General features: G+C 45.6%; 2 protein-coding genes across 6 annotated transcripts; one reads left to right on the top strand and one right to left on the bottom strand.

Annotated features, from left to right (window-relative positions):
* Nucleotides 1–362: 362 nt before the first annotated feature.
* LOC127593417 (uncharacterized) lies at nucleotides 363–9,364 on the top strand. Its single transcript, XM_052054860.1, has 4 exons — nucleotides 363–668; nucleotides 1,523–2,164; nucleotides 2,484–2,640; nucleotides 2,905–9,364. The coding sequence occupies exons 2-4, from the start codon at nucleotides 1,535–1,537 to the stop codon at nucleotides 7,851–7,853; spliced, it is 5,736 nt and encodes a 1,911-aa protein (XP_051910820.1). The 5' UTR covers nucleotides 363–668; nucleotides 1,523–1,534; the 3' UTR covers nucleotides 7,854–9,364.
* On the bottom strand, nucleotides 9,307–24,053 carry LOC127593416 (mucin-17-like). 5 transcript variants are annotated; one of them, XM_052054857.1, is made up of 13 exons: nucleotides 23,972–24,053; nucleotides 17,244–22,753; nucleotides 16,720–16,832; nucleotides 16,143–16,311; nucleotides 12,829–15,731; nucleotides 12,653–12,749; nucleotides 12,504–12,582; nucleotides 12,350–12,440; nucleotides 12,135–12,266; nucleotides 11,621–11,710; nucleotides 11,271–11,414; nucleotides 11,011–11,195; nucleotides 9,307–10,885 (listed from the first exon to the last, which is right to left on the bottom strand). In XM_052054857.1, exons 2-13 carry the CDS (start codon nucleotides 22,750–22,752, stop codon nucleotides 10,717–10,719), a joined length of 9,681 nt encoding a protein of 3,226 aa, XP_051910817.1. In that variant the 5' UTR covers nucleotide 22,753; nucleotides 23,972–24,053; the 3' UTR covers nucleotides 9,307–10,716. The 5 variants fall into 5 exon arrangements, with proteins under 5 accessions (XP_051910817.1, XP_051910818.1, XP_051910814.1 ...); XM_052054858.1 differs by lacking the exon at nucleotides 16,143–16,311 and having other exon boundaries at nucleotides 16,554–16,832; XM_052054854.1 differs by having other exon boundaries at nucleotides 16,720–22,753.
* Between the last annotated feature and the right edge of the window lie 93 nt (nucleotides 24,054–24,146).

Below are 24,146 nucleotides of genomic sequence, written 5' to 3' on the forward strand. Positions count from 1 at the left end.
CACACTAACAAACGAGCCAGGCTGGCCTCTCGACGCTTGCCGTAATTGATGCCAGCTCACCGCAACATTATAAATACAAAGCCTCCCTTCATGCTATTCTTGATTCCTTCCATCATCCATCCTTTTTCGCCCATATAACAAAACCCGTGTGGCGCTGCCCCTCAATAAAAACTGGCAAATTTTGCGGTTGGCCTGACGGCGAGGCTTCATTGTCATTTAGTGGACGTCTTCCCGCAGGGTCTTGCGAGTGAACAATCCCTTAATCCTCATTATGGGAGAGCTTCTCAATGAGATTAGACCCACCCCGCACAAATGCCACCGCGCACTCTTGTTTGCCACATTAGCATCCGTCCGTGTGTGCGGACATTTTTTTTTTTTTTGAAGGTGCCACTACAATCGCAGGAGCGCAAAGACTTGTGAATCCAAGTTGACTACGTGTACAGGTTTAGGGGTGAGGCATGACGATGATGACCCAGCATGCTTTGCACTAGCTTCGGGGGATTAGCGCCGAGCAAAGATTAAGCAAATTAGCTGCGCCGGTGTGGCCCGAAATAAGCAGTTGCCACGGAAGCCAACCGGGCAGAAGTTGGGATGTAGAGCGCGCCATGGTCTTTTGAGCCTCCAAAACAAGGAAATAACCAGTCTGCATTTTCACCATGACAACCTAGGTGAGTTTTGAATTCTTGTTATGGATGTTGGGGGATAATTTAGGATATAAATCCACCACCAATGATCGGACAAGTGAATTTGAAAAATGACAGTTGTTTTGATGAAGACGTTAAATTCTGAATTCTGAACCTAACATTTGTCTTAGTGGTTTGGAATGCCTTGTTCCTCTTGGAAATGTGAACGAAAAACATTGAAGCCGTGGAAGATGCCAGGTGGCCTAATATGTTTGTTGAGGACCGTGGGTATTTTTAGCTGCCGTTCTCAAGTCAATTAGAGCTGCGAGCAGTGATGAGTGGGGGCCCCCCCTTGCGCTCTTCTGATTGAAACATCCACCCAATTTCAAGTTCTGTGGTGAATCTAGTCCAGACGGCTTTTTAAAAAAAATGCATTTCAAGGCATCTATTCATGGAATTTAGCTCAAACTATCACATTGACAAGTGAAACTGGTGTCGGGAGGCGGCGGGGGGGGGGGGGGGGTGGGGGGGGCGTTTTTTTTCTTCTAACTTTAGAGGTGGTGCCAAAATTTTTAAGGCAGGGTCAGCCAGCCAGTAGAAAATAAAAGTAACAATGGCACCCTATAGTTAAAAACTCGGTCGTGAGACTGATATTGCTAGTCAGTATCCGGACGAGAAATCTCCAAGTGCTTTGCGCGTGTTTTGTTGAGGGTTCTGCTGGTTTGCTACCAGTAAGCGGGAAAATCACATTTCCTTTGTTCCCAGAAATCCGTTCAATCCTTTCAAGTAAACACCATATGTTGGCCTAACGCAAGGCAGGTGCTTGCGCATCATTGAGTTGTTTCTGACACCTTTGTATCGTCAAACCCATGCCAAGTTCAACTGACTCTCTCCCACAGTGAATCACAGTGATGAACGAGTCAGGCCCTCGCAAGATCCTCCCTGACCAGTCATCAGGGAGTCTGCGCACCATTTGCACCTCCCGCCATGCGAGCGTCACCAACCCCATTCTGTCCAAGCGGGTGTGCTTCTACAAGAGCGGCGATCCCCAGTTCAGTGGCCTGCGCATGGTGGTCAACAACCGCTCCTTTAAAACCTTTGACGCCCTCCTGGACAGCCTGTCTAAGAAGGTGCCGCTGCCGTTTGGCGTGAGGAATATCACCACCCCGCGGGGGGTCCACGCCATCAACACGCTGGACGAGCTGGAGGATGGCAAGTCCTACATCTGCTCTGACAACCGCAAGGTAAAGCCCATCAATCTGGCACTGGCCAGGAGGAAGCTGGCGCCCTGGTACCACGCCAGGCCAGTGAGCTCCCGCCGCCGGAACTTGCAGTGGGCCAGGTCTTTCCCAGGACGGCAGGAACCCATGCTTTTGCACACGCCAAAGAGACTGGTGGTCTTTCGGAACGGAGACCCCTCAGTCAAGCACACGGTGGTGTTGCAAAAGAGGAGTGCGACGACGTTTGAGTGGATTCTGGAATATATTTCAGAGATGGTACAGTTCCGTGTGGTGAAGCTACATACGACTGATGGCAGACGCGTAAGTGCCTCCAAAAATGTTACCCTGTGGTGAGTGCGCAGCATGACCGACCCATATAGGACTTTCTTAGCACTCCGCTGTAAATGGCTGGCCCATAAATGGAAAGTCTTAAGCTTCTTTAGCAGCCACCCTAATCCCCATCCTGCATTTACGTATACTGCGATGTAAGGCAACTGGTCAGGGATCTGCTTTCCACTGACAAGATCCTCGTGACATGCACAACAACAATGCTTGTGGCGCCATAAGATTTTTTTCAACGAAATCAGTCCCGCTGTTTTCCACTTCTTGAAAGTGAGACTTTTTTTTTCATTCGCCGAAGGTGGAAGGGCTCGCAAGCTTGATCCTGTGCTCCGGCGTGGTGGTGGCGGCGGGCAAAGAGCAATTCAGACCGGCAAACTACAACACCCAAAAGTCGCCGGGATCCATTAGGCCACCCGGCAACCGGATGAGCGTCAGGAGACTGAAGGCTATGCACCGTAAGTTCAATTCGCTTCGACTTGGTAGGGCCTTCAGTCATGTGACCTGTGTAATCTACCTAGTATCACAGGATAAAGCCTGAGAAAGTGCTGATGTGATTTTATCATGCGTAGACGACCTACATACGGTACCTGTGAGGCTGACTACTCAGAGACAGACCATCTTTTTAATTAGTGTCCTCTCTTCTTCTTTCATGACTCATCTCCATTGCTGCATGAAATCTTTTGACAAATTCTTTTCCCCGCCGCTTCATGGGCGAGAAGGCAAAAAGAAGTCGCCGTCATATGGGTCCAAGTCAAGAAACTTCTCCACGTCCTCTGAGCGCTACATCGTGAACAAGATTCACAATTCCCTCATGGAAAGCTCATGCGACCTTCCCAGCCACCCCGCCAACTCCGTCGGATACGAGTCTGGACATGTAGCTGCCGAAACCCAGGGCGGGGAGCTGGAATATGCGCAGCCTGGTGAGGACGACATTGAAAAGTCCTTCCGGGTGAACCAAGATGGGAGTATGACAGTGGAGATGAGGGTGCGCTTGACCGTCAAGGAAGAGGAGACCCTACACTGGACGACCACCTTAATGCGCTCCAGCGTGGCCAATCATCTTAACATTGACTGTTTGCACGAACCGCAGTTGGAGCAGGACGTCTCTCCCGCCACGCCAGATCTACAAGACCTTATCTCCTCCAATGACACCATCAACAAGGATGAATCCAAAGACGACCACGACGAGAATCCGCCATCACTGGGCAACAGGGTTTTAAGTCAAAGCAGCCACGAAGAGGACACTGTCGAAATCCAGGCAACGTCTCCCAGGAGAGCGCCAACCCCGGGACATACACAAATCAGAAAGAAGCACGCTTCATTGGAGAGCGTTGGATCTTACTCTTACAGAGAAGAGACAGAAAACGGAGCCTTGACAGAGCAATACTGCGTTGTCAGGCAGAGCAGCACCAGGCCAATACCCAAACCAAGAAGGCTCGGCTCGATGGACGCTAACAGCATGAACACAAACATGTCATCGTATAAATCGGCTGAAGTCATGCATATGGAATCCAGCGGGGAGGAGATCACTGAAACGGTCTTGCATATTTATGAACAGCAAACTTGCCAGGATAATTACAATGCAAACGTGGTTTCATTTTATCGACCCTCTACTTCAGAAACAAGACACCTTCACAGAAATGACGACTTTGATCACGAGTCCTGGGAACCCTCAACAACGTCTGACTCTGTTAACATCTGGAATGCTGGGAACAAGCTAGCAACAGCAGTTTTCCCTTCTGCTAAGCATGGCAGTGTAAAAGCGACACAGGCAGCCAAGTCCGCCAATGTCAAAGAAAAACAACCTCGGCCTAAGACCAGAAGGAGCCCCAAAGTAAGAAACAAAAGTATGAGACGTCTTCTATCGCCTGGTAAAAGGCAGAGAGAAAACGGATCAGGAGATATGAAGAAACGCAAGAAAGTTACACCATTCTCGAACACCGGGTTCATCAGGAAGATTTACGGGAATAAATTAATACCAGCAAAAAGCCCAGTGAAGCTCAAAAGGAGAACGACAAAAAATGTGGAGCGAAATGCTGGGGCAAAGCGCTCAAAGCAATCAGATAAAACACACCCAAAAACACTCCAGAACCAAAACTTAAACGAGGCACGCAGAGTGCTGACCCGACAGACGTCGGTACATCGAGATGAGCATCGTGATGTCAGCGAGCTAATATCCCCGCCTGCTTTTGACTTCCGCAGCCCAGTTGCGAATGAATATGTTCAGAAGTGGCTGGAGAAAGTGCCTATTAAACAACATACTGACTGCCCAAGAAAGACCAATGGGACAGAAAATCGGGGACTTGTTCCTGCTGGTGTGGTGGAGAATGTCAGAGAATTAACAACACACACATTGCCTGAGGATTTACGGGCAACTTCTGTCAGAGATCGAATCCAGTCCTTGGAGAGCAACGTGGCTCCATCAAATCATCAGACTAATGGCGAAGGAATAAAAGCTCAACCTAAAACCGACAAGAAAATGCCACCTGTCAGCGCACCCAAAACTCATGACGGACTTGAAGAGAATTCTGATGTTCTTTCATCAGATTTCTTTGTACCGCTTTCGCCCAAAGAGAAAATGCCGGAAGCATCAGATCGAGAATATCACGTGGCCAGCAGCCCAAAGTGCGTGCGGCCAGAACTGGGAAGTCAAACGTCAGATAATCGCCCGCCATCTGCCCAGGCTTTACTGCATGCCCAGCACGTCATGAAAATCACTCAACTGCTGGAGGCTGAGGTTTCAAAGGAGCTGGAAACATTATCAAGATCTACGTCTATCAAAAGGGCACCTTTGGTCAGTAACGTGTCTCTGGAAAGGAAAATGTCCCTCAGAAAGTCGAGTATGGAAAAATTTACCATATGTAACAATGAAGAACAACGGCAATCACTCTCGGATATGAAGAGCAACTCTTCTGTGTCTTCAAATAGTCTTCACTCAGAAGAGAGGCTATCCTCATTCAGTATGCCATCGGGTGAGGTTCCAAATAATCTCCCACTGTCCAGCCCCAAAATTATGGACAGTCCAAAATCACAATCCAAAAATGCCAATCCTGAGCTTTCCAAAAGTTCCCAATCATTACAGTGCCATGCAAACGTCAGCCCCTTGCCAAACAAAAGGCAGACGCAGTCAAGATCCGAGCAATGCAAACAGACCGCACCTTCCAAATCGTTGGACCTGGCATCGCCTCCACTCAGACCCAAGTCTAAAAGAAAGGTGCTGTCCAGAAATTTGTCGTCAGATTCAGGTGTAAGAAAAACACCATCCTTGAGAAAGGAGCTAAACTCTCTCCAGGCCATAAAACCGCCAGCCTGTACTTTTGTAAGTGCAAAAGAGACCGATGAGCTCCAAAAGCAAGACCAAGTGAAATCCACAACTGACACAAAAGTAAAAGCACAGCTGCCAAACAGTGTCGACCAGCCAAACATGGGACCCGTCCTTGAGAGCGTTTGCTTCTCTATCAGGTCTATACGGCATATCGCCCAAAGCCAATCGTGCTTGGAAAAGTCCAACAGTGGGCGCGACTTCTCCTCTCACATGGCCACCACGTTTGGCTCCTCATCCAAAGTTTTCCTGACGTTCTTGTCCATCATGGCCCTGAAAGACAGTATTGCCAACCTCTATTTGGACCAGGTGAAGGTGAATGATGTGACCTCTGCTGAGGCATTGAGAATGATCGACTCCCTGAGGGAAATCACTAGCGTGGAGCACGGCCACCGGTTAGAAGAAAGTCTGTCGGCTTTCTGGAAGTCGGCCTCGAGACACATCCTGGACAGCTGGTGGGACTTCCAGTTGCTCGTTGACACATATCCAGAGGAACAGGCCATTGATGACCTAATTGAAGGGCTTGACATACCCCAGATCCTTAAAGAAGAACTTGTGTCTCTCTCAGCTGGTTCCGTCAGCGCGAGTCAGGAGAAGCTGAAGGCTAATTCTGAGAGCTGCCGTTCTGGGACTGAGGAACGCAATGATGAGTTGGCATATAATGATGAAGAACAGCAGAAATTGAACCCGGACCATGCATCACATAGTGCTGTGGAACGATGCCCGGAAGAGGAATATGAAGACAAGCCGCACGGCGATGACTGTTATGTGGAACTGAATCCCAGCGGGAAGGCGAGTTCAGAAAAAGAGCTCCCAGAAACCGAAGGCGTAATGCAGAATCTGGACGAAGCTCAATCAGAGGTTGAGGACAAAGGATTGAAGGTTATTGTAGAGGAAAGGCAATTTGGACGGGACAAAGAGAATGAGAAAGAACTCAGAAATGAGACATGGAATATACCGGACCACAAAAGACAAATTTGTGACCCCGATCCGGAGAGATACCATCCACAGGATCCGGCCGATCATGAGCGCGGCAACAACCTGAGTGGTTGTGACAATCAAGCAGAGTCGTCGGCGCTCGAATATCAGCAAATCCAAAGCTCGGATGAGGATGAGTTGAGCTTCTCGGAGAAAACGTCAGGCTCAGAGGAGGAATGTGGCTCTTTCGCGGAATACCAAGCCCCTGTGACGGACACAAAATGTGACAAAGTGGAAGTTGCCAAAGACCTGTCTGACGAAGAGACTTCCAAGCCTGTCGCGGTCAGGGTGAGTCTTCTGGAGAAGCAGGTTGCTGATGCGCAGAAGACACGGAACAACAAAGAACACAACCAAAAGGTCTCGCTTTTCTCCGAAGAGTCCATTGAAAGATTTCAGCAGTGCAGCCGATTTGCCCCGCAGTCATCGCTATCCTTCAGCTACGACTCCAGTGGCGTGGCAACCATGGAGCCTGAAGGCAACAGGGTCAAGTTCATAAGGGAAATGTTCCTGGCGAAAAGTTTCACAGATAATAGAAAACGGAGCCTGCCCTCTGAGATGTCAGAAAGTGGCGGCTATGAGACACGAACGTCGAGTGAGCAGTCAAGCAGCGAAGAAGATCCGGCACGGAAGTCCATCACCAAAGGCTTTGTGAGGAGAACCATCGAAAGGCTTTACGGGAAGAGCACTGCCGTCGAGAGACCCCCGTCGGCCCACAGAACCAAAAAGAAGCACTCCAACATTTTCTTGCCTTTTCACACAGCAAGATGCAAAGCGGCATCTGAGTTGTCTTACTTCAACTCTACCGATGCTTTGGACACCTTGACCGAGGCCACCCGCTGCATCGCATTCAACGCACAAGTCGGACCTGGTGACAGCGTTCCCATCGACGACGGACGATGGCTCTTCAGAGAGAACACGCTCATCCGCAAATCTGTTTCCGACCCGACCGGAATCAACACGAACCTGGTCAACACCGCCCATGATGAAGACGGCTGCGGGGACACGCAAGAGGACACTCCCTACTCCCATTTTAGCATCACGTCCGAGCCAGAAGACCACAAAAAATCCAAAAGGTGCACCTATTTCTCTTTGCCGCATACCAGCGACTCGGAGGTGTGTCATGATGAACCGATCGCCGCAGAGTCAAAACCGGACAGCGTTGCTAAAATGAGGCCCGAGAGAAATGGCTCTGCTGTCAGGCTGCAGGACAACAAAGTGCACCCGTTGGTGGAGCCCCCTGCAGACGGCGAGGGAGTCGTCGTGGAACAGCCCAAGAAAGGACACGGAGTGGTCACCCGAAGCCTCCAGGAGCCAGATGTGTTGGATCTGTTATACAACTTCTGCGGTGAAAACTGTCCCATCTTGTGAAGGACTGACTCCTGAATATCATCTTTGGTGCCTATGTTTTTTTTAATGTTCCCATAGCCTTTGGCATATATTGTTGACTGCTAGCAGACTGCATTATTTTATTTTCCATTTTAAATGTCTTCCTGTTGACACAAAGGCATTTAGTTCCCCTACTGTACCAAATCTTTATCGCCTCAAAACCAAGGCGTCCAACTGACATTTTTTTCCTCGTGCTGTTACACCACCAATGTCAACATTCAGCGCTTCCAGTGCATCGAGTGTAAATATAGGCGGTCGTGTTTGTTTTGTTTTTGTTCACGGTTTTTACCCGTCATCAGGACAGAAGCTCTGGGATTAATTAGTGTAATCTGCTTTTAACAATCTTAAGAGAGACCAAGTCCCAGCAGCTGTCAGATGTCAGGGCTTGAGGTGCAGCTATAATGTGACCTATGTACACAATGTACAGTATGTTTTTCCTACGTCGTAGTTTGTAAAGCGGGGGTATACGCACACACGCCGATTTTGAACATCTTCACAGATTTGTCTTTTTTTTTTTAAATATGAGAGACCACAAAACATGACAAACAAAATCACCAAGTGTATACTTACTGATTTTAGCATGTGTGGTATCTTCAGATGACCGAGACGGCATACACGCACATAACTTTATCTCGCGCAGTACCAGGATTGTCTTGTGAGAGGCAGCATGGTGCCACACGGAATCCAGATCACTGCAAAACACAAAGTAGATAAAGTAGCTGTAGAAGAAATACCTTGATGAACGACTATCACCTTTTATCGCAAGCGAGCAGAAATGCCCAATTATTGGCATGTGTGAAACCCTCATAAGTGTTACTGAACAGATTGTGGTTAGCTAAAATTATGTTCTCAAAAAAAAGCAGTTTTACTGGTTGAAAATGTGGCAGCTGTGATGACTTTGTGTCTTTTAACTCTTGTGGAGACATTAAAAATAAGTGTATTTCCAAATGTATGCCCTCAAGTCATTTACCATGTGTCAACACCACGGTCACCCCCACAGAAAAACAATCAAGATGCTCAGCCAGTGAGGGTTTGTCCTAAAAGTTTACCTTGGTTGTTTTTTGACCTGCAATGATCACTATCACCTCTCCCAGCTTGAGGAAGTGTTTTTTTTGTTGCTGCAAGCTTGTTTTCGCGAGTGTTGAGGCGGCCCATGTTGTGACAGGACCGTGAAGGAATGTACTAAGAGAAGAAAAACAAAACATGTCACTTACTGTCACACTCAGTAAATGCTTGGAATACTTAAGAGGAAAATGTACATCACCGGCCACGAGGTGTCACTGCTCATCCCGGTCTTCTGTGTCTCTGGACAAGAAAATGGGCAGGCATAGGCTGCAATGCTTTTACAGTTTATTATTTAAATATATGTTTACAACTTTTGGTATAAATCTCATCTATGCACAAAGTCATACGAGGGAGGGCGGGTAGCCTTGAGGAATTTCCACAATTGTTTATTATAAATGTTAGACTACGCATTTATCTACATGACCATTTAGTACAGTGTAAGTTAAGGAAAAAGAGGTGCCGTGTGCTATGAAAAAAAAAAATAAAAAGAAAGAAAGCCACTGTTAATTAAAATCAGGCACAACATCAAAGCAAAATGGACAGCCTGTTGGAAATTAAAACAGGGGGAAAAAAGAACCGTATAATTCAGGTTCCAATGCCCCGTCACCTTAATGGCGAACAGTATATGGCTCACTTTTGAATGACAACAAGCAAAAATGTCGTCTTAAAAAAGTAATTAAAAAACAAAGGCCCAAGTTACAGTTATAAACATTTCTTCAGATATTTGGATACAAAATACTGTACTCACATTGTTAGTTTGAAATGTAGTGACACACTTTGATGGAAGGAGTAAAAGGGTCTAAAAGTGAGCAGGCATTGATGGGGAATCACCATGTACTTGATCACATATTAATGGTGGGAATAAAACAAACAAACAAACTAACGATGACACGATTCATTTTTACCGAAGTAGTTTTAGGGCCTCACTGAAGAAAAAAAAAAAAAGACTACAAGATTAAAGTTGGATTCAAAAAATTAATGTTTGAGAGAAATCCAGCATCATATTTTCAAAATAAAATTGGTTACATTATGAGAATAAACTAGTAATGTTTTCAAGACAAAGTCTTTTTTGAGCTAGTCTCATTTTCAAGAGAGAAAGTTGTACATTTTCCACATTGAAATCATAATATCACAAGAAATAGGTTGTACATTTACAAGATGGAAAAAAAATATCGTTTTCAAGATCAAAGTCATATTTCGAGAAGAAGGTGGTCAGTTTTCAAGCTAGGCATAGTTGAGCTGGTCAAATTCATTCATTGTCCCAACTGCTTTTCAAACTAAAAAGTTAAACAGTCAATATTTTTGAACAAAAATGGATGCATATGTTTGAGATAAAGGTCATATTTTTCACATTAGTTACAGTATAGTATATCATAACAAAGTCAAGTTTGATAAAACAAGTAGTACATTTGAGTTGTATATCTTTGAAATTAAAGCAGTCATATAACGGGGTGGGGGGAGGGTGATTGGGGGTTAAAATTTTTCCTGAAATAACTTGTATATTTTCAACAGAAAACTTATAGTATAGTTTGGAGTTTTACCTCCAAAATCCTTGAATCTTGTAGTGTGATTATTTTTTTCTTTTCAGCGGCATTGCCCCAATACTCCTTTGGTCGTTTCCACTTGAGGTTGCTTCAAATTAAATTCAATTTTTGCAAGTCAATTGTCAATATGTTCATCCTGAGGTTGGAACCAAGGCGTGTCCATTTTGCGGGGAGGCAAACAGAGGTCCATCAGACGTTTTTTGGTGAGGGCGAGTCCTCGCCACCAGGCTCGACCGTCATACAGAGTCAGCCTTGGGCTGTTGAGAGTGTGTGCTGCTAACAAAGTTGTATACCAAAAACTGTGAGGTGCCAAAGTAGTGCGTGGCGAAGAGCTTGCCGTCGGGCGTCGGGTCCGAGAAGGCGATCTCATCTTTGCTCAGGTACGAACCGTAGATGAAGTTGTTCCTGTGCAATGAAAGAAAAGAAGCGGCTTTTAAGGTCCAAATACATTTTGAAGAGTGATTCACGAACTGTTGACAGAATACGGATCAATTTGACTGGCAAGTAGATGCGGGTGAGGGGGCACCGACCTGAGGCACTCCACCAAGCGCGAGGCGATGGCTTGGCGTCTCATCATGCTCACCACCCAAATGCGGCTGATTCCGCAGAGCGCCGGTTCGGCCGTGGTGGAACAGCACCACGCACGCTGACGCTCAAACATCACCTTCTCCCCCTCCGAGCCCTCGGGTTCGGGTTCTTCGATCACCCGGTAGCCCTGCGCAGAGCGTCCAAGCGTGCCGTGACGTAGGCGTGCCGAGTGTACAACTTTCTACCGTCACGTTGGACTCACCTCATTGATGTGCTCGGCTATTAGGCATCCCGCCACTTTCTTGTCATTGGTGATGAAGAGAAAAGTTTTGGTCAGGGCGGGAGACTTTGTCCCCACCTGCTGGAAGCCGAGGTCATTATCCACCATCTCCCGTATCTCTTCAACCTGAGCGGCGATAAACGAAGTCAATCGGCGCTTTTATGTACAATTAAGGGACAACAACTTTACTTTAGTGCAGAATTTAACATGGCCATAAAAGCATCATTTTTAGGATACTTCTATAACACTTACGATTGATGACAATATAGTTTGAGACTTCTGTTTTAGTGCGTCCCTTACAATGATGTCGCTAAGGCTCGTTTTTTTTGTACCTTCTTGAGAGCGTATTTGGGATCATCAGGCAGGACCAGGATGATTTTGCCATCAGGAAATTCTCCCAGGATCCTCTCCTTTTTCCAACCCTGGCGATCACAACATTATAAACATGATAAAACAGGAATGCCCAACCAGTCGACAGTAGAACTGTTGAGATATATCTATTTTATTTTCTCGTTCAAAGTTAGTTTGATCTGCAATTCATCGACGGCGGTGTCAAAGAATCGGGAATCTGGAGCACCAGGAGCAGCATCTACGATAGAGATGTTTCTGCACTTAATACAGCCCTGCCTCCTTGTGGCAAGCGATTTCCTTCTTACAAAGTCAAGTCTTGCCTTGTATCTAGTTCGGATTTGCGTGTGTGTGTACGCGCGCACGGACGGTAAGGTTGGGCATCCCTGTGGTAAAACATTCCGTGCTGTAAGGTTGGGCATCCCTGTGATAAAACATACAAGTGTCTCACTGTAATACGAGATGAGCCAATTGATGACAAACTCTCCCTCCTCTCACCACGTATTTGACGGCACTAATGAATTGGTTGTGGAAGAGCAAATGCTGCGATTCGTCCTCAGGGTTGGCGGCGGAGTACAGCATCCCACACACACTGCAGGCCGCAGCGCCAAAGTGCTTCTGTCCAGCATCCTGTGGTATGACGACAACAGAAATGCATGCTCGTATCCCGGTACATGGACTTGACTCCTCACATTTTCCTGTAATTGACTTACATCACTAGTTTTGATGTCGTCTTTGTCGGCCTCCTCAACTTTCTTCACTTCTTTTTGCAGAGTTTTTACATCTTGCTGTTTCAACGCAACACTGCAAAAAATAAAAATAATGACTGCATATCACGGTTCTTTTGAGAAAAACAGTGGGACTTACTCTTGATCGGAAGTTTCTGATGCATGGTCAACTGGGGCTGTCTTAGAGGTGTCATCAGTCTTTTGGCATTCATCAGTGACTGTTGGAAAAACAATTATTGTACACCACAAAAGATTAAAAAAATAAAATGAAAAGTAGACAAAGCAGACCAGCAGGTTTTCCTTCACATTGCTGCATATCAGGCGGATCAGAGCTCCCTTCCGAGGGAGGGGGACTTTTAGTTGGACTTGATGAAGCAGGAGTAACCTACAAAAAATATATAGAGATTTTTATCTATCTTTATTTTAAGTATAGTACCATCTTGAATATTATCTAAATTTTTTACCTTGCATTCCTTGTCTGTTGATGCCTCAACCTGGCGGGTTTTCTCAAGACCTGGCACGCCATCAGACGGAGGACCACAAGGCTTCATCTGGGACATGTTTGAAGCCACTGGCAAGTTGCTCTGAGCTGAAGCAGGGCCAGCTGTTTTTGGTTGGGGCAAAACAGACAGCGCCTGATGCGACTCTGTCACGGCCGAGTCGGCTTTTGATTGTAGAACTGCATCAGAAGGCGACGATTTGGCAGGAGCAGATGTAGCAGAGGTGTTTGACTGGCCGGTAGGGGCGATGTGACGTTGTGGAGCAGGAGAGCAGGTGGGTTTGGACTGAACTGAGGTTGAAATGGTGGGCTTTGACTGACCTGGGATCTGTCCAGCAGGGGTGGTTGAGGTTTGAAGTTTTGCTCGGTTGGCAAGCTGAGGTGTGGCGTTCGACTGGGCCAGGGGATTTGACTGACTGCGAGGCTGGCCAGGCCTAGGCAGAGGACCAGACCTCTTTGGAGGAACTGGTAATGGGTCATCGTCCAGTTCAAAATCATCAGGTGAATACCTGGGGCGCGGTTTGTATGGCTTGTACTCAACCGGCTGCGGTTTTGACGCTTTAAGTCCATTGGGCATGGGCGGGGGGACAGCCGGCAGAGACCTCCTGGTAGATGACCTGGTGACTTTAGGGCTGGGAGTTGGAGGAGGGGTGACCTTAGCAGTCTGAGCCTTACTACTTTGCCTTGTTACTCTTGTGACTTCAACTTTCGTCGGTTCAATCGGAGGAGTTTCTATTTTTTCAGGTTGAGATTTGCCTTCTGGTTCTGTCTTGGAGGCATCCACTTTGGGTGCTTCTGTTTTAGCAGCTTCACTTCTTTGAGACTCAGACGCTTCTGGGTTGGGTGATGCAGGTTTGCTACTTAATGGAGGACTTGGAAGGGAGGATGAACTGGCTTTGGGTGCAGGGTCAGTAGTCGTGGCATTAATGGTAAACTGAACTGGCGAAAACATTGATGCTTGCCAGTCCATGTCAGAGAACATTTGATTTGCTTGGTCAGACTTCATTTTCTTCATGCGCGCCCATGACATCTTCTCCCTTTGCAGTTCGACCTGTCTTAGCCTTTGATATCGAGTTAGCTTCTTCTTCTCATGGGCCTTCAGAGGCACAGAAACTTGTGAGACAAAGAAACGCCTCTTTGGAGGGTCCACTGCCATCTTGGATTCAAAGCTGGGAGGCTGCACCGCAGGGGGCTCCTCTACAGGACGCACCTGCACTGAGAAGCTTTCAGGTTCAGCCTGGGGCTTGAGGTCAAGAGGGGTCACTTCGTGCGCGCTCACAGATGGATTTTCCTTCTTGGCGGCCTCGCCTTTGGCTACCGCTTGTTTTTCCTCCTCAATCCTCTTTAACAGCATGCTGTCCGTGGCTATATCCTCTGCAATTTCCTGACACAAGGCTAAAAGGTTGAGCTGCTGTCTGTTGGGCGTCCTCTTCATGGCAGCAGCTTTCTGTTCTGCCAGTGCGGCCAGACGCGCTTTGGTTCTTGCCTGGGTGTTCATTTCTTGCTTCTTGGGCTTCTCAAGAAGAATCTTGCTGTCAACATCTGGCTCTAAAGATGAGTTGTTGGTCTTTGAAACATCTTCATTTTCAGTCCTTTCCAAGGCCTTTTGAGGAGAAGGCGCCTGAGTGGCAACTTTGTCAATAATCGTAATGTCACTGTTTTCTACATTTTCGACCTCGACCACTACGATCTCATGTCCGATCTCCATGTCTTCCAGAATTTGCAACTCCTGAAGGGCAACGTCACCCCCGCTGTCCTCTGTCGCCACAATATCCTTACCTTGAGCTTGAGAATTGTCCGTTTCTATCATGACAGATGAAGGTTGAAGCAAGTTGTCTGATGGTAACTCAGTAAATTCTTTTGAAGGTGGTGCACAGAGACCTTTTGCCTCTTCACCTGAAGGTGTCCCTGCAGCAACTTTGACCTCAGGGGTCGGCTCTTCAGCTTTCAAAATGCAGGTCTGTTGAAGTCCATTTGGAGCCGTGATCGTAGATTTTGGATCCACTTGGGCCACCAAAGAGGGGTCGGACAAACCTGATGCGACTGCAGCTTGAGAGACAATATCTAAGTCAATTTTGCATTCTGGGACTGGCTCGAGAATGACATATTCCTCAGATGCATCATCTGGTGTGTCCGCTGCAGGGAAGTCCAAAGGTGTCTTCACTGGGAGGTCATCTTGCAGGTGCTCAGAAACCTCTGCAACAACGGCACATTCTGTAGAAACACTTTTGTCTTCGTGGGCAAAGTCATCTGGTGAATTGATCGTTGGAGCTGATGGTGTGGAACTCTCTGGAACTGTAGAAGTCTGTTGTAGCTCCATTACTTCATCTGCTGCTTTTGTCAGTCTTTCACTGGGAGTTTCTTCTTTTTCCAATTGCAAGTCATCTTTCATGTCTTGAGTACTTGATAGATCCCCTATGGGCACGAAATCTTGCTTATCCAAAGCTGCACCACCACCTTCATCCCGGTTTCTCTGTGGACTAGTCTCTGGAACTGTGGCAGTCTCTTGCACACTTATTTGAACCGCTGCTTGGAAATTTGTCTGTTCCACTTCAGCTGTTTCCTCAGTTTGCAGTTGCAAATCGCCCTTCATGTCTGATGACACCAAATCTTGCTTCTCTACACCTGCAAAAACTTCTCCAACTTGCTTACTCTTTGGAATAGTCTCTGAAATTATGGTGGTCCGTTCTTCCTCGATTTCAACAATTGCTTTTATGACAGTCAATTCTTTTTCAGCAGCTTTCTTATTTTCTAGTTGCAAATGACTAGCATCTATGCTTTCATTTGGAGAAAAGACGTCCATTTCTTGGTGACTGGATACATCCTCTGAAGACACCAAATCTTGGTTCATCAAAACCATAGCACCACCTCGATCTTGGTTTCTATGTGGGCTTATCTCTGGAACTGTAGCAGTGTCTTGCACACCTATTTCAAATGCTGCTTGGCAATTTGTCTGAACCTCTTCAGCAGTTTCCTCATTTTCCAGTTGCAAGTCACCCTTCATGTCTGACGACACCGAATCTTGCTTCTCGACATCCTCAACAACTCTAGCTTCGTTACTCTCTGGACGAGTCTCTGAAATTGGTGTGGCCTGTTCTTCCTCCATTTCGACTACTGCATGGGTGTCGGTCCATTCCTTTTCAGGAGCTTTCTCATTTTCTAATTGCAAACAACTAGTCTCTATGCTTTCATTAGGAGACAAGTCCTCCTTCATTTCTTGGTTACTGGATACATCCTCTGAAGACACCAAATCTTGGTTCATCAAAACCATAGCACCACCTCCATCTTGGTTTCTATGTGGGCTTGTCTCTGGAACTGTAGCAGTGTCTTGCACACCTATTTCAAATGCTGCTTGGCAATTTGTCTGAACCTCTTCAGCAGTTTCCTCATTTTCCAGTTGCAAGTCACCCTTCATGTCTGACGACACCGAATCTTGCTTCTCGACATCCTCAACAACTCTAGCTTCGTTACTCTCTGGACGAGTCTCTGAAATTGGTGTGGCCTGTTCTTCCTCCATTTCGACTACTGCATGGGTGTCGGTCCATTCCTTTTCAGGAGCTTTCTCATTTTCTAATTGCAAACAACTAGTCTCTATGCTTTCATTAGGAGACAAGTCCTCCTTCATTTCTTGGTTACTGGATACATCCTCTGAAGACACCAAATCTTGGTTCATCAAAACCATAGCACCACCTCCATCTTGGTTTCTATGTGGGCTTGTCTCTGGAACTGTAGCAGTGTCTTGCACACCTATTTCAAATGCTGCTTGGCAATTTGTCTGAACCTCTTCAGCAGTTTCCTCATTTTCCAGTTGCAAGTCACCCTTCATGTCTGACGACACCAAATCTTGCTTCTCGACATCTGCAACATCTCTAGCTTCGTTACTCTCTTGACAAGTCTCTGAAATTGGTGTGGCCTGTTCTTCCTCCATTTCGACTACTGCATGGGTGTCTGTCCATTCCTTTTCAGCAGCTTTCTCATTTTCTAGTTGCAAACAACTAGTCTCTATGCTTTCATTAGGAGACAAGTCCTCCTTCATTTCTTGGTTACTTGATACATCCTCTGAACACAACAAATCTTGTTTCATCAAAACCATAGCACCACCTCCATCTTGGTTTCTATGTGGGCTTGTCTCTGGAACTGTAGCAGTGTCTTGCACACCTATTTCAAATGCTGCTTGGCAATTTGTCTGAACCTCTTCAGCAGTTTCCTCATTTTCCAGTTGCAAGTCACCCTTCATGTCTGACAACACCAAATCTTGCTTCTCGACATCTGCAACATCTCTAGCTTTGTTACTCTCTGGACGAGCCCCTGAAATTGGTGTGGTTTGTTCTTCCTCCATTTCGACTACTGCATGGGTGTCGGTCCATTCCTTTTCAGAACCTTTCTCATTTTCTAGTTGCAAAGGACTAGTCCCTATGCTTTCATTAGGAGGTAAGTCTTGCTCCATTTCTTGGTTACTTGGTACATCATCTGGAGAGAGCAGTTCTTGGTTCTCCAAAGCCATAGCAACTTTGTCATCTTTGTTACTATCTGAACTGTTCTCTTGAACAGTGGTATTCAGATGCATCTCCATTTCAACTGCTGCATTGTCTACTGTCTGCTCTTCTTTAAGACTTTCATCACTTTCTAGTTGATAATAACTAGTCTGCGTACCTTCATTTGGGAGTATGACTGCTGTGACTTGACTGCTTGCTACTTCCTCTAAAGACAACAAATCGCGCTTCTCCAAATTAATGGTGGTATCGCCATTACTCTCTGGAACTGTGGTGGTCTGTTGTGCCTCCATTTCAACTGTCACATTGCTATCTGTGTGTTCTTCTTTCGCACGTTTGTCATTTCCCAGTCCCAAGTGACTTGCCTCCGTACTTTCATGAGCAAGCATGTCGTCCTTTCTGTCTTGAGTGCTTGGTCCGCTCTCTAAAGACACAAAATCTTGCTTGACCAAATCACTGGCGGCATCGGCATCACGTCCTGGAACAGTTGTGGCCAGTTGTACATCCTCCATTTCAAGTGCAGTTTGGGTGTCTGTCAGTTGTTCTTTAGTGGCACTGGTATTATCCAGATGATAATGACTATCCTTGATGCTTTCATGAGGAGACAAGTGCTCCTTCATGTCTTGAGTAATTGGTACGTCTTCTGAAGACACCAAATATTGCTTCTCCGAAGCCACAGCAGCTTCTCCATCTTTGTTACCAACTAGACTGCTCTCTGGAACTATGGTGGTCTGTTGTTCCTCCATTTCAACAGCTGCTCTGCCATCTGTCTGGTCCTCTTTTGCACTTTCATCACGTTCCAGTCGCAAATGACTATCATCCACACTTTCATTACCAGTTACGTCCTGTTTGTCTTGAGTACTTGGTGCTTCCTGCAAGGACTCCAATGCTTCCTTCTTCAAAGCAGTGGCGTCATCTTCATCACACTCTGAAAATGTGGCGGCCCGCTGAACGTCCTCCATTTCAGCTGCTGCTTGGTCATCTCTTGGTTTTTCTGTAGCAGTTTTATTTTGCAGCTGCAAAGGACATGACTTCATCCTTGCAGTCAACTCTTCCATGTTTTGAGTAATTGGCATGTCCCCCGAAGACACCAAAATTTGCATCTGTAAAGGTGTTGCAGCTTCACCGTCTGCATCAGTCTGTGGAAAAATTGTGGAGGGTGGGAGCTTCACCATTTCAACTGCTCTTTGGCCACCTGCTCGTTCTTCTGTAGCCATTGCCTCATTTTCCAGTTGCAAATGACTAACCTCCATGCATTCATGAGTAGACAAGGGCTCCTCCATTTCTTGCATACCTGATATGTCCTCGAAAGACATAAAACATTGCTTCTCCAAGGCCATACCAGTATCTGCATCTCCATTACTCTCTGGACTACTAATAGGCTCGTACACGATCTGGTTTTCCGCTTGTGACTGAGTGACTGCCTTGCTCTGCTCTTCTGAAGTTGTGGGTATAGTAGCAGTGTCAGCTGCTGGTGCAAAAACAACAACTTGGACCTCAGCGCTTTCAGACTCATGATTACTGACCGTCTTTGCAGGAGTGTCTTCATCTTGCCATCTTTTCTTCTCTTCAAATGATGAATGGTCAGATTCACACAAGACAAAGTGATCCAGACCAGGATTTCCAGAATCAACAGCAGCCAATTTAGCCAGCCCGTCACCTTGAACGACACTTTCTGCATTGGAAGTATGTGCTGTCTCTGGTATCACATGCTTGAGCTGAACCTCAGAAATAACACGCAAACTGTCTGCATTCTGCACTTGTGTTCCCTCAGTAGAAGCTGGAATCAAGACAGAACCAGGTGCTACTGGTACGTCCATCTCTTCTTGGTTTACATCAGCATTTGAACTGCTCGTGATGATTTCTGAGAATTCATTACTCTGCAAGATTGAGACGATAATCGTAGACTCGCTGTCCTTCATGTGTTCATCCTCTTCTTCAACCATTTCTACTTCTGTGACACACTGTACAGAATCCTTTTTATCATTTGCAGTGAAATCTGGACCTGTTTGAACTTCACATACGTCTAGAGCAAGTTCAGCAACTTCTTGCTTCTCGTCGGTTCCTGCTGGGTCACAACCTAGCAAAGAGCCATCTTTACGGTTCTTTGTGGCATCTTCATTTGAATGATTTATCGTAGCATCTTTACAAAGCTCATGTGGCAGCTCAGTTTCATGTCTTTCCAAGTGCGAAGTCTCCACCATTTGACTTGCCAGGTTTTGTGTCTCGGAAGAAGTCTCCGATGGTAATGTAGTCTGATGCTCCTGAACAAGTGACTCCTCGTGCTCCATGTTTTCAGATACTTCTGCCCGATTCTCAAGGGCATTTAGTATTTTTGCCTCTTCCTGGTTTTCTTCCAAGACGGCTTTAGAAGAAATTGTGTCGACTGTTGGATGTACGTTAATTTCTGCTTGGACCACTTGATTTTCTGATTTATCCAGAGGGTTCACCAGGTCTTCAGTGCTTTGTATTTGGAGGTCAGGTGGACTCACAGTTGTAGCGGCAGAGTCAAAATTGATCTTGCTTACACAGTCATACATGTGGTAATTTGGATTTACGTCTCCCTTGTGTGCTTCTTCTGGTTTCTCTGTAACAGTGATATGTTCTTCAATTCCGCTGGTCTTGAAATTTTCAGGTAAAAAATGTGTAACAGTAACATCAGTGGTGTGATCACTCACTTCTGGGCTCTCTTGGACGTTTGCATCTCGCACCATTTCTGCATTGGAAATGTTTGGGTCCTCTGTGATATTTTCATTCATTTCGTGTTCATTTTGTAGTCCTCCACCAATTCCAAGAGTCATGTCACTGCGATTGTTTTGTTCATTGTTATTAGAAGGGTCTATTTCTGATGAATAGGCAGGATGCTGCACATTCTCAGAAACAGCTGAAGCCATGGTGTTCATTTTGTTAATTGCTGGTGCAGAATATTCAAAGCACATATTTTCTTTTTCCAAACTGGAGGAGTTTCCGCTCACCACATCCTTATTTGCAGCATCATCAACACTTTGGCTAAGTTGCTTATTGATTTCCTCCTGAAGTGATGCAGCATTAAATCTTCCCTCCGATGAGTTTTCCACATCTGTCTGCTGCTGAGAGACAATGACATAGTCACGGGGCATCTCCATTGTCCTGTTTTGCTCACAGGCCGCTTCACAGTGGGGTGCCAACACCTCAGTTATTTTGTTGATGCCATCATATGAATTTGGCAATTGCTCCTGCTTTTCTTCTGAGGAATTCGGGAGGATTTGACTCTCAGATTCCATTAGCTCCTCCTGGATACAACGTTTTGCATTAAAACTGTCTCTGAAGACCTCTTCAGTTTCTTGAGAAAGCGAAGGACTTGCTAACATATTGTCTTCAACTGGGCTTACTGGCTTTATATCAGACACCATTGATATTGCATTTATTTCTTCAGTTCGATTCTTTAGGGTTTCACCAAACTCCTCAACTTGACTCACAGCAGTTAATTGGTCAACCAGGACTTTTGTTTCTTTTTCCGTTGAAAAAGACTGATTTTCAGATACACATTTTTCAGTTTCTGGTTGACTACAGCACCCAACTGTTATATTTTCTTGAACGGGGCTCGTTTCTTTAATTTGTGCATTGAGATTTTTGACGAGGACCTCTTGTGATGTGGGAACTTTTTCTTTCAAAATTAACAAATCTATGAACGTTATTTCACTTTGACCTCTTTCGGTCCGTTTTTTATCAGCTGCACTTCTACTGGCCTTTAGTTGATCATCTGCATCAAGTCTTTCAATTAATACCCCTTGCGATGTGGGAACAGTTTCATTCAAAATTGAAATATCTTCGGTCGGACTGTCTGGGTTTCTCTCGGACTCTGCACCACTTGGGTTTGCTTTCACATGACTTGTTGGGTTCAATGCAGATTCCATTGCATTGACGGTTTCGTTAGATGGATCCATTAGAATTTCTTGGACTGAACTCTCCGCAATGTAATTTGCTTGCAGGACCTCTTCTGGCACAACTTCGGCCTCCTTTGAAAGCGACTCAGCCAGATTTGTTGGAGTTCCTCTACACTCAAGTTCAATTTGGCCCACTGGCTTTTTGTCCGGCTCCGCTGATGCCACATTTTCATCAGCAAGACTACCTTGATTTTCTCGGGTCCATCTGTCTGAGTTGCTCTCTACTGCTCTTGTAAAACCATCTTCAATATCACTCAACGGATTACAAGAATACTGTGTTACTTTCTCAATATGACTATCCAAGTTGCGATCAGGGTCTTTAACAGTCGGGTTTTCTTTAGTCTGGCTCTCCGATGTGGATGTTAGAAGTTCTTTAAATTGACTCGCTGGGTTTTGGTCACTATCACTTTCTGGTAAAAGAGTATCTGGGCTTTTATTTGACTTGGATGTTCGATTTTCTTCACTGCTAGTCTGAGGATTACAACTTTCTAACACAATTTCTTCAGCGATGGTGGTAGGAGGCAATGGATCCTCACCACATTCATAATTAAGTCTCATTAAGACATCACTTGCCGTAATTTCGTGCTTCTCCAGGTCTGTATTTTGTGGGAAATCCTGCTTTAGCACACTCAAAATAGTCTCTCTACATTCACAGCTGGAATCGGTCTGACAATTTGGTCCATGAACAAACGTTTCAAGATGTACATCTCCATTGCTGGAACAAAATGTTCTCAGTGACTGGCTTCTGATGGCAGCAGGAGTTGCTGAATTAGATTTCGTCAAGGACGATGCTTGGGGATGGTTAGCAGTTGGCCTTTGGCTCTCTGCTTCTTTTATGTCTTCTTTTTCAGGTGTGAATTTGATGTCAACTGCTGCTCCTTCAAAATGTAACATTTCCTTTGTGTTTGTTTCTGTAGCGTCCAAAATGCTGTTTGGAATGGAGTCTGATGCTCTACCGTAACTGTGGTCAGTCTGTACAAATTCTGTTGGATCAGACGCGAACTCATCACTCACCTGCGTTGAGTCAGAGCCGAATTTGTTTTGTACTCGGCTTGAGTATTTCTTGATGCAACTCGGCTCATCACTCTCTGTGAAAAGTCCAGCCTTGCTGCCATTGCCGGGCATGTTGTCAACATTAAACTCTACGTTTACATTGTCCGATGGAGCTTCCCAACAGGAGGCACTTGTGTGTTTGGCGATGGGCGTACCTAAGATACTGCTGATTGGGGTACTCTGTCGAGAGGACTTGGCCGGGTTCCCTTCCGTTGCTGCTGCTGCTTCTTCTGACAGTTTCCTCTTGGTTCGAGGAGCGACAGCGTCCATCGTTTCATGCATATGGATTTCTTTGAGAGATATGTTGTTGATCGCTGGTGCGGTTTCGGATTGGAGTGCTTCGCCATCGTCATCCAACCTCCTCGATTTCGTTTGAGGATCGAGGGGCTCTTCTGTTCCTCGCTTTGAGGCTGGCATTCTGTCAAAAACAATGAAACATTTTAGAGAAAGATAATTCAACTACATTTATGAGGCACTATAATAACAGGCATTGCTGCATACCAAGTGCTGTATGTCCATGGGGGTAAAAATTCGACATATAAAGACAGTTAAAAAATAGATAACAAAAACATTATCCTGTGGCGTGGGATGTGTTGAGTACAATTTATTTCTTCTCTCCCCGATTTGTTTAGAAAACAGTTGGGGCTGACAATCGTAGTTGTTCAACATTTAAAGTTGGGTACATACACACACGCACACACGCACGCAACAATTTTTTGGGGCCATAAATGAAGGCATGTGTGTATTCACAACTGACTGGTTGTCAGAAGGGGTCACCCAATGAGCCACAATCTTGGTTACCAATTCTATGAACCTTTTGAAAAAAGCAAAGAGATGAAACAAACTATTAAAGCTCTGTTTCACCAAAATCTCAGCCATCTTTAACTTTGAATTCAAGAGTCATAACCTTCTTATATTTGTCGAAGCAAAATGATACTCGTTAATCACTACAATTGTCTTTGAACGATAGATCTGATAATGTTGGTCTGATGTGAGGTCAACTATACTTTGATGAAAGTGAACACACATTCCTACATAAGGTTTCTCTCACACGTTTTATATATGTTACAAATCCCCAAGCGTGCACGCATCTCAAGTCATTTAACGTTTGATGCACTCATAAATACACCGAACAACTAAAATCCCCAAGCGTGCATGCATATCAAGTCATTTAACATTTGATCCACTCAAATACACCGAACAACTACAGACGTGGTTGCTCCCTCCCAATGTTTAATGATCACATCCCACCGATGTTTGGTGAGTGACGAACATCAACACTTGCCAGAAATGATACACAACTACGCGAACGACAAACGCGTCAGGACACGCACTAATTATGAGGATGGCATGTATATTTGTGCCCTAATAAAACATTTAGTGGGCAAACAAGGCGAGATCGCAGGGGTAGTGATACTAGAGAAGGCAGCGAGTTCGCAAATAGTGGCTAAAGTGTTAGCTACAAGTGCCGTGCTGGTCATAGAGGCTAAAGCTAAGTTAGCAAATCGGCAACAAAATGCCGCTCGCGTGTCAAATAACAAAGCAGCAGCCCCACACACACTAACGGGTGTATTAACATGACGTCCAACGTGATAATAACGTCAGCAAAAGGACAGAAATAGACGAGTAAACTCACTTTGATGCGCTCTTTATGTCGTATACAGCAGCTGTTTTTCCCCCTTTCGTGAATAAAAATTAACTGTACTTCCGGAGACTGACGGCGGATGTGATGTCACGTTATTCAGCTACCTACGTTTTTGTTTTGAAACAATATGTGGATGTCGCACAAACAATCAGCAAATAAAATAAAT

This window comes from Hippocampus zosterae, chromosome 20, assembly GCF_025434085.1.
Source record: "Hippocampus zosterae strain Florida chromosome 20, ASM2543408v3, whole genome shotgun sequence".
Lineage (NCBI taxonomy): Eukaryota > Metazoa > Chordata > Actinopteri > Syngnathiformes > Syngnathidae > Hippocampus > Hippocampus zosterae.

Bases quoted from the DNA above. Each gene is read 5' to 3' on its own strand.
- LOC127593417 (XM_052054860.1), top strand. From the start codon at position 1,535: ATGAACGAGTCAGGCCCTCGCAAGATCCTCCCTGACCAGTCATCAGGG. The intron at 2,165-2,483 runs GTAAGTGCCTCC...CATTCGCCGAAG, and splicing joins ATACGACTGATGGCAGACGC to GTGGAAGGGCTCGCAAGCTT. The intron at 2,641-2,904 runs GTAAGTTCAATT...ATGGGCGAGAAG, and splicing joins GAGACTGAAGGCTATGCACC to GCAAAAAGAAGTCGCCGTCA.
- LOC127593416 (XM_052054854.1), bottom strand. From the start codon at position 22,752: ATGCCAGCCTCAAAGCGAGGAACAGAAGAGCCCCTCGATCCTCAAACG. The intron at 12,441-12,503 runs GTAAGTCCCACT...TATTTTTTGCAG, and splicing joins TCAGAAACTTCCGATCAAGA to TGTTGCGTTGAAACAGCAAG. The intron at 12,267-12,349 runs GTAAGTCAATTA...GTCATACCACAG, and splicing joins ACGACATCAAAACTAGTGAT to GATGCTGGACAGAAGCACTT.